This window comes from Mauremys reevesii, linkage group 27 (genome assembly GCF_016161935.1).
Source record: "Mauremys reevesii isolate NIE-2019 linkage group 27, ASM1616193v1, whole genome shotgun sequence".
Lineage (NCBI taxonomy): Eukaryota > Metazoa > Chordata > Testudines > Geoemydidae > Mauremys > Mauremys reevesii.
The window spans coordinates 1,969,778-1,983,570 of record NC_052649.1 but is presented as its reverse complement, the minus strand read 5'-3'; the positions used below and the strand labels follow the sequence as shown (position 1 = coordinate 1,983,570).

Sequence of the window (13,793 nt, the reverse complement as noted above, 5' to 3'; positions counted from 1 at the left end):
GCGAGTCTCCGAGCTCGGGTCAGCCGACTTGGGCTCGCGCTGCAGGGTTCCATATAACAATGGAGACGTTCCCGCTCGGGCTGGAATCCAGGCTCTCAGACCCTTCCCCCTTGCTGGGTTCCAGAGCACGGGCTCCAGCCCGAGCGGGAATGTCGACACTGCTGTTTTTAGCCCCGCAGCACAAGCCTGAGTGAGTTGAGCCGAGCTCGGAGACTCAATGCTGCAGGAATTTTTGTTTGTTTGTTTGCAGAGTTAGATCTGCAAAAGACCAAAGAGGGTAACATGCGCTGTACAGGCCTGGCGTAGCCTGCAGAGTCCCTCTCGTGTCCGTTGGCCGTTTTCACCCTTTATCCCAGAGCTGCTGGCTGCCAAATCCCAATATGCAAAGTGCCCTCTTAATCCAGGGAGGAGCTGCTTGGACCAGGATCGAGCGGCACCTGTAGTCTCTTTAGGCTGCATCTCCATTCAAGGGACAGCTGCAGTTGGTTCCATTGTAGAGAAATTAGGCATGGCCCTGGCCAACTGCCAGGATGGGCCTTGGCTGGAGCAGTTTGGGGACCCACTGCTCCGTGTGACGGTTTCTCACCTTAGCGGCTGTTAGGCTAGGAGAGGATGGGAACATCAACTGTGTTTTAATTAGTACTTGGCCATGAGAGGTGGGAAAATGGATATTTGGAAAACGAAGCGGCTTCCGTCCCAGAGGTCCTCCCCACAGGAGTGACTCTCCGAAGTTACGGGGTGAGACATCCAGACAGCCGAAATACTCCCCCAGATAGTCTACATTTGCTTGGTGAGTGCGAGTGTGTCTACGCTGCATGTGTACACGGGTAGGAATACCCAAATGCTAGCTGGACTCCTGGGTACGTCCTCACCTTGTGGGTCCATGTGTCACATCCTCACTGTTCCCTCTAGCTAGAATCAAGGTAGCCTGGTATGTGAGCAGTCACGTCTCTGGCTGCAGAGTAGACATCCCCTTAGCGGCTGCAGGATGTTTTAGGACCACAGGATGGTTCGGGACGCTGATTCTTGACAGCTGTGTTCAGGTGCGGTAAAGCTTTGCAGTGCAGACCAGGCCTCGGTGCTGCTGCTACAGCTGTGCCTTCGATTGCACTTCTCCCTAGGAATCTGCTTTGGATCGTACTTCTGGGCATCTCCTTTCTCATAGCAAATGGGATTTTCCTTTTCCCGCCTGGCTCCACACCTCCTGGCCCTGTCATTCTTTTTCTCTCTCTGTGAGCTCAGGGAATTTCCCCTCTCTCCTTTGATGCGTTTTGCAGGCCTATTCCTCCCCTCCCGTTCCTTTGCTGTCGGTTTTAATTCAGTTCATTTTGTCGCTGACGCCCTTTTGCGCCCCACTGATTTCTCCACCTGTAGAGAGAGAAGGGCAAGGACGATGAGCGCGGTGCACAAAATGGTGTGTCCCAAAGAGCAGGGCCTCAGGCATTGCGCCCTGAGCCCGCCATCCCCGAGGAGAGCCCGCTCCCAGACTTGCAGCCAGATGGCGATGCCAGTAAGTAGCCACTCATCAGCTTCCACCGTAGAGGGGGGGGTTTGGCGAACGCTAGCCCGGGGCGCGGCGCCAGAGCCCGTCTGTATATGCTCGGTATCGGCGCGCTCAGCCGGATCGTGTGTGTGTGTGTGATGGTGACAGTCGTGTAATGAAGAGCCAGCGAAAGAAACTGGACACTGGGTGGGGGCAGGTTCTGGTCCTTCCTCCCCCTTTGAGATTTGCCGGCTCACCGTAACTTGCAGCAGCCCCAAGACACAGCCTCCCAAAGGGGTGCTTGGGGTCAGGCTGATTTCCCCCCCCCCCAGCTCACTTAGCTGTCACCTGAACGTAGTGAATAGGAGCAGACCTGCAGTGATGAAAAGCCAGAAGCGTTAGCCCCTGTACTGCCCATCAGTTGTCTCTGGTCCCCTCCTCGGCGTTCAGCAAAGGGGACTCCGCTTTCGGCCCTGCTAGGCCGGGGTCTGAGAAAGTCACTGCTCCGTTGAAGTGAGGCCAGAGCAGGCTCGTTGAGACCCAGGTTCTGCCCTGGTTTTCCTGCAGGCACCTCCCTTTGCCTGAAGGCATTGGGCCGTTATTGGCAAATGGTTCCTTCAGGCTGCACCCCCCTCCCTGTCACAGGGCTGAACATGGAACAGAAGGTGCTGTGCTTGTCCTCCATTCACCCGCTGCCTCCTCGCCGCACCCCTGGGCATGGCCGGTGGGGACAGAGCATTAACTCACCGTTCACCAAAGCCTCTTCCCCCCCCGTGTCGGGGCTCACCCTGCGCCTTTTCTCTGTGCAGATCGAGTCTCACAAGCTGACCTTCCGCGAGAATGCCAAAGCCAAGACTGACCACGGAGCCGAAATCGTCTACAAGTCCCCCACCATCTCCGGAGATGCCTCCCCCCGTCGCCTTAGCAATGTCTCCTCCACCGGCAGCATCAACATGGTGGACTCCCCCCAGCTGGCCACACTAGCTGACGAAGTGTCTGCTTCCCTGGCCAAGCAGGGCTTGTGATCGCCTGGCCGTGGGCGGAGAGAAGAGAAGAAAAGAAAAATCAATCTGGCCTTCTTCCTCTGTTCCTTTTACAACTACTCCCCCCACCCTCTGCCCCCCAAATGGGTAACGATTTAACCTACTTTTACTGTCCATTCAGCTCTGGCTCCAGGACTTCAAAATCAGTAACAGCATTAGATACAAACCCTCCTCTTCCCCAGGTGATCTTAACGCAGTAGAAAGGAACCTGATCACCCCCACTCCCCCAAGGGAGTTTGGTTTCTGGAGAGGTTGGTGCTGCTTAAATTTAACGTCAAGGTACAAGCCTGTTCCCCTAGCGCCATCTCAGTCAGACTGATCCCCAGCCCGCCAAAGATACCGTGAGCCCGGCATCTCCCCACCTCTAACATCATCCCCGGTTGCTTTCCAGCACCCGCCCACCCACCCCCTGCTTAAAACATGTTGAATTGTCCCAGCAATTTCCTGGGAGCAGACCGCCCCCTGCTGGGGAGCATGGGGCACTGCACTCACCACGGAAATCTCATGTGTGCAGTGTTGTAGCCGTGTCGTTCCCAGGATATGAGACACCAGGATGGGTGAGGTAATAGCGTTTATTGGACCAGCTTTGGTTGGTGAGAGACACAAGCGTTAGAGCCACACAGCGCTCTTCCCTCCGGTCTGGGAAAGTACTTGGTGTCACAGCTGAGTAACTGCGAGCACCTTTCCTGGACCCGAGGAAGAGCTCGATGTAGCTGGAAAATGTCTCTCTCCCACCGCCAGAAGCTGGTCCAGTAAAAGCTAGTACCTCACCCGCTTGTGTGTCTGATGAAAATCTCAGACTAGTTAATACTATGTAGAAACCCAGAGACAGTCTGGGAGTCCACCCACCTTCCCCAGGGACTTCTTGGGGAGGGAATGTGACAGCAACACCCCTTTTCTCCCCCGGAATTTGGCCCCAAAGCTACTTGGATTCCAGGTCACAGGCTGGGACCCAGGATCCAACTCTCTCTCCTCTAATTAAAAGGCACCAGCGTTATTCCTTATACCCAGCAAAACTGACTTTCAGGTCCTGGGAGCCCACAGCTTCCCGACACTCGAAGCGAGTGGCACGTCCCGAAGGGGGGAGGACTAGTAGCCACGGCAAACTCGCTGTTCTCAGAGCTGCTTCCTTGGTCTAGGCAAGGAGCTCGCCTGCTCTCTGGTTTGACTAACGTGGTTTTAAGGCTCCTTCTTTTAACTCGTATTAATGACAACAGCTGGCGACTGTTTTCTCCCAGGCTGTTCCTCTTACAAAAGGATTTCAGCCTTCAACCCAGGCTTCTAGGGGCAAGGCCTGCTCCCACCACAGCTCTTCTCCTGGGCTGAGGCCTCTTACCCTACTTCATTTGATGGCCTTGGGCATGTATCCAGTTCGCTGCCTCTTCCTCCTATCCCACTCCCACGCATGCCAACGTGTGTCCTGTGCACTGTGTGGTCTGGGGCGCAGTTCCTCTGCAAGGCAACTCCATGCTGTAAACGCTGGGTGAGTGGGTTGGGGGACCTCTTGTAAGAAACAGTGGAGTGCCGGGGCCATTCTGACCCATCTGGATTCCTAAGGAATAGTGCGAGGCTGGGGCGATGGCTGGAATTTGTTCCCCTCCCTCAGTACCTGTAGCCTTTCTGTTCCTGCCATGGTATGAGGCTAAGGCCATGCTTGTCTGTGTCTGTCTGACCAGTTGATGTGGGCTTGAATTCTCTGAGGCTGGCCACACAGATTTCTCAACTTCTGTGTCCGTTTCTGAGAAGCTGCCTTAGCCGTTGCAAAGTGAAAGTTCTCTTGCCCTGATGTGAGCTGAATGAATAGAGGACTTCCGTGTTCTGTGCTGTCTTCCAGTCGAAAAGGGAGACGCTTGAGTTAGACACGTCTGGGACAGCTAAGAGCTGCGGGATTTGAATTCTCCATCTTGTTAGCGTAACAATGCCTAGACTGAAGGCACGTTTCTTTGGTCAGAGCAATGGATAGAGGGTGGCAGAGCCACGGACAGATGGAAATAGCATCACTATTTCACCTAGTGATTTTGGAAGAAAATCTTTACGTCCAGGAGATAGGATGTGTAGAAATTGGGCATCCCTCTTCTCAAACCCAACTGCCTGCCCATAAATCCCTCCCACCCTCCCTTATACTCCCAGGTGGCCCCTGCATCCTTTAAGCTCCAAAAACTGGCTCCATGCGGTGGTAATGATGACACTAGGGCCTATCAATTGATTTAGCAAAGGGATGCTCTTGAAGTGTGTCCCGGGTGGCCTGGTTTTGTCGGAGTGGTGCATTTCATGCTGGAGCTGTTGAGTAGATGAGTCTAGGATTTTTTCCTTTGGCATCCCCTCGTGTTGTATAGTGGGATTTGTCTGTATATGCTTGGAAATCACCAGGGTGATGATTGTTCTATAAGCGTGTGTTGTAAAATTCAGTAGGTAGGTTTTGAACTGCCCCCTGTGCTCAGTACTGAGCTAGAATTCAGCCAAAGCGACTCTCGCTGTTGTCTGTTTAATCAGAAAAGGGTGAGAGCAAATCTGGCTACAGCCAGAGACAAATGCAGTAGAACTGAACTGGGTCAGCACTGACCTGGTAGCAGCTCAGGATGGGAAATGTGTTTCCAGAAGCTGGAGGGTTCCGGCCCCGTGAGCTGTGTATGTTTTCTGGGAATTCGGCCTGCAAACGAGAAAGACGACTGTGGAAGTTGATCATGGAAGGTGATTGCACTGCTTAGCTGGTGGAATTGTCCTGCTAGATAATTGGAGGTGGTCATTGAGCCCAGCCCTTCGTCCTGTGCAGGACTGGACCGTACGTGTCCTTGGAGGCTTTTTTCCAATCTTCCTTAGATGCCCCAGGGGGTGAGTCTGCCCTGGCTTCCTATAGGTTATTCCATAACCACTGTCAGGAAAACCTTTCCCAAAGCCAGGTGCTGGCGTTAGCACCCGAGGGGGTAGGTAGTGGCGATAGGAGTTCTGCCAGCCTGGTGGTGACTTTTCTCTGGATCACATTTCAACCCCTGAGTGCATTTTAATGGACGTTAAACTTTAAAAAGGAGGCAGAGCGGATCCCCTCTTGTTCCACCCACAGGCCGCTCAGGATAGAGTTCGGTGGATTTTCAAATCACAGAAGCCCTTGCAGTCCCTAGCACCCCTGTACTGCCCCTCCTTTGCAGATGGAGAAAGGGAGGCAGGCTGGGAGGAGCGATTTGCCCAAAGTGTCACACAGTCATTGGGATTAGAATTTGGGGAGTGCGGGGGTCACACCCGTAAAGCCTTTGATTTCACAGGAGCGACATTTCCTCCGTTACCCAGCGACCCGCTGGTGGGAGAACCAGAGGGCAGCTCTGTTCCTTGTTCTGCAACTCCAGCTGCTAGTTCCCACCCTGTGCAATGGCTGCCTTGAGGCTGTGGCCATTGACAAATGGTCTTTGATCACAGGGCGCGTGGGCACAAGGCTGACACCCCAGTAGGGTGACCAGAGAGCAAATGTGAAAAATCAGGACGGGGGTGGGGAGTAATAGGCGCCTATATAAGAAAAAGACCCAAAAATTGGGACTGTCCCTATAAAATCAGGACATCTGGTCACCCTGCTCCCCAGGGGCGTAAGCCAGAAGCAGCTTTAATGTCTGGAAGTGGTGTGTTAGTCACAGCCTGTGGCTGCACCGTTAACCTGTGCAGAAGATGGGCCGAGCTTCTCGGGGGTCTGTGCGAGCTTACCAGACCGTTCATGCCCAGTGGTGTGAGTGCAGCGGCCAGGGCATGAGACACTCATTGCTAGACATTTGGGGGGGGGGGGGGGTCTGTGATACCATGCACCTGGCTTGGGGGCTGTGCATCAGAGGGTCACGGTCACACCCTAGCAGGATGGGGCTGCCTGAATTCTAGCTGGGGATTAAATGAAGTACCAGGGACCAGAGCTTCCTCGTTGATAGCGGGGGGGTGTCTTCCCTTGAGCAAGGCTGAATGAGGAATTGTAATTGGAAAAGAAAATGCCAGGAAGTTGGGTGACTTCTTGGGCCTTTCAAGTGTCAATTATGGAAGAGTAGGTGAGCTGCTACCAGCCCTGCTGCCACCTTTGCACACTCTCCTCTTCTCCAATGGCCACAGCGCCTGGCCGAGCAGCTCTGTCCTTCAAAGAAAACTGCCCTTCACAATAAAAAGAGCTGAGTGCTGCTGGGCGGGGCCGGTGGAGCCCTGAAGTCAAGCGTTAGATGCTTTGGGTTTGCACCCTTCTAACCCTTTGTTTTAGCCACTTGTTTACACAACCCTGAGTGCAGATTAAGGTTAAAACAAGAAAATATCCGTCTCTTGCTGCTTTTGTTGCTAGGGCAACCTATTCAGAACAAGCATGAGGTCACTGGCCTTGGCTGCTGCTTGCCAGCCCTTCCCCTGCTCTGCATGCAGTGCCTCCTAGCAACCTGCTGCACCAAAGAGGCTTAGAGCTTCTGGTCTGAGACGTGCTCCTGAGCTACCTTTCCTTCCCCAATTGCCTGGCTCAAGGGCAGGGCTACATGGGGTTCAGGTGAAGCTAATTCTGAGGATGAGATGGCATTAAAAAGTCAGTATTAGGGAAATAGCACAGGCTGAGGCTGCTGCTCCAGTGGAAGTGGGGATGTACCCGCCCAGTCCCCCCACTGCCAGAGCCTTAGTGTAGCCAGCAAGGTGCCGGTGTAGGGCTACTGCTGGGCTCGGTGGCAGGACTTCAAACAGCTGGGCCCTGTTCATGTGCCTGGCGTTTTACTGGGGAGACCTGCATCAAACAGCCCTTTGCCAAGGTGAATTAGCCCAGGGTGAACTGCAAGGTGCCAGCAATTGCCCCGGCTACCTCTGCACTAGGGTGCTCTGGTTTAGAGGCACAGGGATATTGCATCCTAGATTGTATTCCAGTAGCGGTGCTTGTTGCAACCTCACCTCCTGTATGAGGAGCAGAGACTGCCCTGAGTTAGCATCTAAATAAAGAAACATCCTCTACCAAGCATTGAATTAAAACAGGGGCCACACTGCCCCCTACCAGCCCAAGGTAACAGCAGGATTTGGCGCAGTGTGAACGGAGCAGCCTGCTGCTCTTGTACCAGAACAGCGGAGCCAGCAGGAGTCTTGGTTCTGGGGTATGGCCTGACCCCCCAGAGGAGATGAGCTAATCTGAAGGCAGGTACCACTGTGGGTAAATTGCATTCCAGCTGGCTGCTGGGCAAAGGAGGTCACGACCCTGGTTTCCTTATAATTATTTTCAAAGTGAGCTGAAGTTCATTTGTAGATTTTTAAGCTGTGAATCAGTTCAGCTCATTTGGTGGGTGGCACAAATTTGAGCCTGGAGTTTCTAGCCCATGAGCAATGGTCTGATTTCTCTAGGGTGCAGCACAGCCAGGTGTGGTGGTCATTCTGATCAGTCCTTCAGGAACCAAGCGAAGGTTGCCTGTAGCACTGGCTTAGCCTTGAACTTTGAAAGGGAGATGCTAGCTGGGGAGTTGAGGGCAAGCAAGTCAGTCTAGTGGCCAGCACTTATTTCCACAGGGGTCTCCATGTTCACTCAGTGGAGACATACAGCAGGAGTTTCTTTATTGCCTAATGGCAGCTGGCTGCTTGCTGAGGAGGGCAAGGGTCACGTGACCGCCTGCATTCACTGTCAATAGTTCCACTTAACTGGACTCTCTGATTGTAAGAACCTGTAAAGTCTGTGGTTATCATTGTGGGATGATAGGAACCCTGGGATATCTCTGTCCTATGTAGAGGAGCAACTGGGAGAACCATTTTAACCCTTTTCCGCTTCTACTGAAGACTGGGCACCTGCTGTGCTGTGAATCTAAAACTCTCCTTAGCCAACTTCCACTGAGACCAGTGTGGCCAAAGTCCTGTCGTGCTGCCCAGGCAGAGGTGCTTGGAGTTGTGACTTTTGGCACAAGCAGCACCCAGTTACTTTAGAATGTAAAAAGCTGGAGTTTAGGAGTGGGGGGTTTTAGTTTTATTAACCCTTAGAACCCCTGGCCTGAACATCATTTGGGGGGGAGCTTACAGAAATCTGCACTCAACCCCCTTCCCCGATGTTTCAACTTGCTACTGTCAGAGTCCTGCAGTCATTGCTGTGTCTAGAGCTGCCCCCTGCTCTGCTGTCAGCTCTCGTTACCCTCCAGCTGGGGCCCAGCCTTCCTTTACAGTGCTCAGACGCATCTCTTCCAGCAAAGTAGCTAGTCCCAGTTCCCACCCTAACCCTCCAGTCTCCAACAGCCCAAGGCTGGCCTCCCAGCCCATAGAACATGGTCATTTTATAGATGTCACCTAGCTGGGCCTTAAGCCAGGGCCTGAGATTTACTGTGACGGGATGGTACATTGATGTACTGACTGTTCCTTTGGTCTGAAAAGGGTTAAAACTGGCACTAGAGAACCATATTTCTGAACTCCAAAAAATGCTCCTTACAGGAATTTGAAGTGGCAAAAGGACAATTCTGGTATTTGCAATCCTGTGATTCCCTTTTTAATTTTGGGGGAGGGGGTAGGAGGGCTTAATCTCTGTATGATCATCCTAGCTTAGCTTCCTGTTTGTGACTGTCCATAGTGGTGTGTGTGTTTTAACAACTGGTTTACACTGATTGTTGCTGTACAAGTGAATTTGGAAATAAAGTCATTACTACAATAAAATGCTGCCTTAGTGGGTCTGCTTGTGTGGGAGGGGATGGAAAGGCTGGGTCTGTTCGCCCCCTGTGGAAACACTGCTGGTACTCGAGACAGCCACTACATACACATTGGGCAGAGCTGCAGGGGAGTCAAACGTCCCCTCTGAACAGGGCCATGCAAAAGCCTAAACTTTTTCAGACTGTGCCAAATCTTCCAATACAATGGGCACAGCAGCAGCACTTAAGTGTGGCTCATCTGCTCCGTTGTCACAGGCACCTACCCAAAGAGACGCTTTCGAGCTGTAGGCCATGTTAAAATCATGCTGCCTAGGTGAGAACCAAGCACTTGCCACTGACAAAGGTGAATGTTCCATCTCTTAGGAGCCAGGCTTCAGTTAACCTTCCAGGGCTCTGAGCACAGCAAGGGTTTGATGATGGGGGAGCAAAAACGACAGGCCAGGTCCTGTGAGATTTCCAGCCCCCCCAGCTTGAGGTCTCATGGGATTTGGAGTCCTGGGCTCTCAGCCACCATCCCTTAGCCAGGCTGCTGTGGGCTGGGCTAGTCACAGCTTTGGGGTTTAAGGAACATTTTCCTGTGCCATGGGACCGCCCACACGTGGTTGGGGGTTGTTTTTTTTTAAAGCCTTCCTCCGAGGGAAACCTGGGGTTGGATTTTGGGCAAGCAGCCAGCTGAAGTTCTTCCCCTCCCAGAGGTCATTTAGTTGTCAACTTTTGGCAAGTGCTTAGTGTAGAAATTTGCTGATTTAGCTCCAGATCTATAGCCAGCATCCCCAGGGCGTCTTGTTACAAGATGGGGGCATACATGAGCTAGGACCTGGGGAACCACCCCAACCCCACACATGGCAGCAGTGCTGACTGGGGGGGTCAAGGGGCCCTCTAACCTCAGCCCCTCTTTCCTCCCCCCCCCCCATCACTGGCTCTTGCTGTGGGCACCCCCCCAAGAATTGGCAAAGGATCAGTGAGGTGAGTGACTGTGCAGGGCTGGTTAAAATAAAACCCATCCTCCTCCTGCCCCAGGAGCACCCGCAGCAGGGTCGAGTTCTTTGTAGCCACAGACCCTTTCAAAAAAGGAGTTTAGGCTCTAATCACTCACAGGCACAGCAGTCATGCCCTCTCCAGCCAGCAAGGTTTGGCCTCAAACACCGAGGTTGAGATGTTTATTTAACAGCAGCACTAGTGATAGGGAAGGACAGATCATACCGCATATGCCTCAGGCAGGTGAGCCTTAGCTTGAACACACCTGCTGGAGAGCATGGGGCAGAACAAAGCAACTCAGGAGGTTTTACTGGGGAGAGAAACAGGAACCCGTCAGGGCTTAAACAGCTTCTGGACATGGCTGGAAAAAACATTGTAACAGCAATGTGACCATACTAGGCAGCTGCTGGAGCTCACCACTGCCAATACATGGGCCCCTCCTAAGGGAAAGTTCTTCCACAACAGACACAGACATGGGGTGGGAAAGGTGAACTGCAGAAGGAAACAATGCCCTCTACTGATTGCTCCTTTACCAGGACAGCTGGCAGCTGTGACAATCCCCCCCTCACATTTGCTGAATGTTATTTTACCTTAGAAAGAAGAGCCTCCAACCAAGCTGGATGTCCCTGCCTCTGGTGCAGGATTCAGATTCACACCACTATGAAACCTGAGCTGCTGCAGTAGCTGCCTTTGGTTATTTCTGTGGTGTAGAGAGGTGAAAGACCATATTACCACCCTGCAGTGAACTCACCTGTGCACGCTCCAATGCAGACATGGAAGGTGGACTTGCACACTTCTGTATGTAAACAGAGAACTTCAGAGCACCCCAGAGAAATTCTATTCCTGGCAGTCATGCTGCTGACCCCACTCCACCTGGCATGTCACAGAAGGGGCCTTGCACAGCACACTACATTTTTTAATTTTTTTTTAATCTTTTCTTTTTTTTTTTTATAAGCACATTTGTGCTTTGCAAACAGAATCAGGACATTAACAAAGATCAGCTTCTCAGAAGAAAAGCGTTTCTATAGAACAAGGACATTACACAGCTCAAAGCAGGAAAAGAAAAATATTTACAAAATACAAGGTGGTTTTTTTTGTGGTTTTTTTTATAATGCTAAAAGGGTTATTCAGAATTTTCAACCTTATAAATAGAAAAGCACTTATGCAAAGGGATATGGTAGCATTTTTTTTTAAAGAAACGATGACAAATCCTTTAAACTAGAACAGAACCAAAAACACTAGATAATGTTGAAAATTGTGAAAAAACCCCAACCATTAAGCAGTTTAGCTACTATTTCTTTACGATTACAAAATGGAAAAAAAAAATTATGTCCTTTGTATTTTTTTTCCTTTTTTGGTGATGTGATTATACATAAGACAGGCACAATGCTAACAACAGGACAGGGACCAATAGCCACACCGCTAGGGTCAGAGAACATTACAGATGGGAACGGTGTGTGGGATCCAGGAGTCTCTAGAGGAGGGGGCAGCGGTGGTGCCATTTTAAAATAAAATACCTGTCAAACTTTATGATCATCAGACCAAAAAGTCCTGAAAATGAAACTGACTCAACATTTGTTTTCAAAGTGTGTGTGGAAGTGGAGTTAAGCAGTGGTGAAAAACAAGTCCTGATCTTTTCCTAAGCGAGCTGGACTTCGAGCAGCACGCCACTTGCTTTTTCTTTAAATAGATCAAACCAATTTAAGTGAAACAAACATTAGCAGCCTATGCACTGCAGCCTACAGACTTCATATGGTGAATTGCTGAGTCCTACTCCTGCCAACTGAACACTCCTCCTGGCATCTGCAGCTCATCATGGTTTCTAAGCAGTAACAGTAACAGAAGTGACATTCTGATGGCCGGCTGCTAACCTAGCCTGACATTTTCTAATTGTGGGTAAAAAACCACAAAGGGAAATTAAAGTGTTGGTAACACAACTGCATTTCCTGCATCAAAGCATGTACTGGTGCCAGCAGCAAGCTAGATCCCAGCAAAAGGAGTCCTTAGGGTGCTGGATAAACTCTGCTCCTGCTGAAGCACCAGAACATGCTGGATTGACTCCCACTTCCCTGCCCTTCACTCAGTATAAACACAAGGTGTGAACTGAACAAGGCTGCTTCCGAAATCTCACTCTCCCACATGGAGCTGTGCATGAAGCAGCTAATGAGGGGCCTTCCTTTCCTGAAGTGACAGGAAGTCTTGTCCTCCATGAAGCAAACAGCTGCTCTAAAAGCAGGAGTGGCGAAAGGAAGAAATGAAGGGCAGTACAGTGCAATGCAGCAGGCAGCCTGGGGGAATCATGGAGGTAATACCTGGAACTACAACCTAGGGAACAAAACGACAGCGGATGGGGGTGCAGAGACTGCAGATCTCAGCTCTGCATGTGGGGAGAGAGAGCTAGTGCGGGAGGTTGCATTCCAAAGACATCACTTTTCACCACTAATTTCACTCCACTAAAACTTTTTGGGGAGGAGGCAGCAGGCAGCAGAGAGTAAGAGAAAAATCCCCGACATCTGCTAGTCAGCTAAATTCTGTGCTCTAGAATGATACACCTAAGGGGGAGGGGCGGAAGGGTGTCTGGCAGACTGCTCTCCTCCCGAGGCTTCACTCTGCTGGGAGGAAGCTGGGGTGCTCTTATTGTGTGACAAGGAAACATGGAAAAAAAACCCAAAAACAAAACAAACAAAAAGAAAACAGTTTCTAAACTCCTTAAATTCACTAAAAACTGTGAAAATTCCCGGCAGGATGTTTGAATATCAAACGCAGATTTCGGAAGCTTTAATGCCAAGAGTTAGTTGTGTGTGTTGGTTTTGCTCCTGTCCGGCTCTATCTGTGTGCCGGCCGCTGAACTGCTGTTGCTGCTGCTGAGGAGGCCACGGCTGGGGTCCGGCTCTTGGGGCTGGGGAGGGCGGGCAAGGGGAGGGTGCTGTCCATCTCCCGGGATGACTTGCCGCCCGATGTGCGCCGGGTGCAGCGCGACAACCGGTCCTGGGGATCAGCTTGGTCCTCGCACTCTGTCTTGGGGTTGTAGGAGAGCGGGAAGTAGCGTCGCTCCCAGGGCTGCACAGCCTGCAGGGGAATGAGGGGCAGAGCTGTTCACAGGGAGCGCAGACAGACACCTACGCAGAGGCTGTTTGGGTAAACCCTCTGTGGCTCAGAATAGTCCCCCTCCCCCCCACCCCAAGTTTCCCATTCATCCTTGACCTATGGCAGCCCTGGCCAATGCTCCCTTTAAAGGTGCTTCATATATTGTGCAGGTTCAGCGACTAGCATGGGGAGGTTCCCCAAGGGATCAGCTCCCCCCACACTGGCACAGACTGAGACCACAGCAGAGCCAGCACCCAGCTGTTAGAGTCCCGCTGGGACCAATGAACCCCATTATGTTACAATATTGACGTGGGAGCAGAACATCGCAGTGCTTGCCTTTACAGGACAGAATGAACCCAAAGGAGGCTTTCTGCAGTGGAAGTGCGGGAAAGTGTCAGTTGATCTTATTGACCTTTGATGGGTGTTTAGTTTTTCTAACACCTGCATTGATTCTTCTCTCCTTAAAACTCTCCAGCAAGCTGAAAAGCCAGTAGAAGAGCATTCTTGTTGGGAGGTCTGTGAATTGAGACCTTCCTTGGTCTATGTGGCCTATTAATGTGTAAGGGGGCCGGCTAATGTTGTCCAGTGATACTTCCCGTT

The 13,793-nt window shown here is 51.5% G+C and overlaps 2 protein-coding genes across 28 annotated transcripts in view; one reads left to right on the top strand and one right to left on the bottom strand.

Annotated features, from left to right (window-relative positions):
* MAPT (microtubule associated protein tau) overlaps window positions 1–6,935 on the top strand; it is a 90,575-nt gene extending 83,640 nt beyond the window's left edge. For 21 of the 22 annotated variants that reach the window (XM_039516314.1, XM_039516311.1, XM_039516308.1 and 18 more), the window contains one exon: window positions 2,293–6,935. In XM_039516314.1, coding sequence (XP_039372248.1) covers window positions 2,293–2,508 — 216 coding nt within the window. In that variant the 3' untranslated portion in view covers window positions 2,509–6,935. Of the gene's footprint in view, window positions 1–1,374; window positions 1,511–2,292 lie in introns of all 22 variants that reach the window. The other variant, XM_039516296.1, reaches the window with a different exon arrangement.
* A 4,079-nt stretch (window positions 6,936–11,014) lies between these two features.
* KANSL1 (KAT8 regulatory NSL complex subunit 1) overlaps window positions 11,015–13,793 on the bottom strand; it is a 179,795-nt gene continuing 177,016 nt past the window's right edge. For all 6 annotated transcript variants that reach the window (XM_039516588.1, XM_039516590.1, XM_039516591.1 and 3 more), the window contains one exon: window positions 11,015–13,175. In XM_039516588.1, coding sequence (XP_039372522.1) covers window positions 12,933–13,175 — 243 coding nt within the window. In that variant the 3' untranslated portion in view covers window positions 11,015–12,932. The remainder of the gene's footprint in view (window positions 13,176–13,793) is intronic.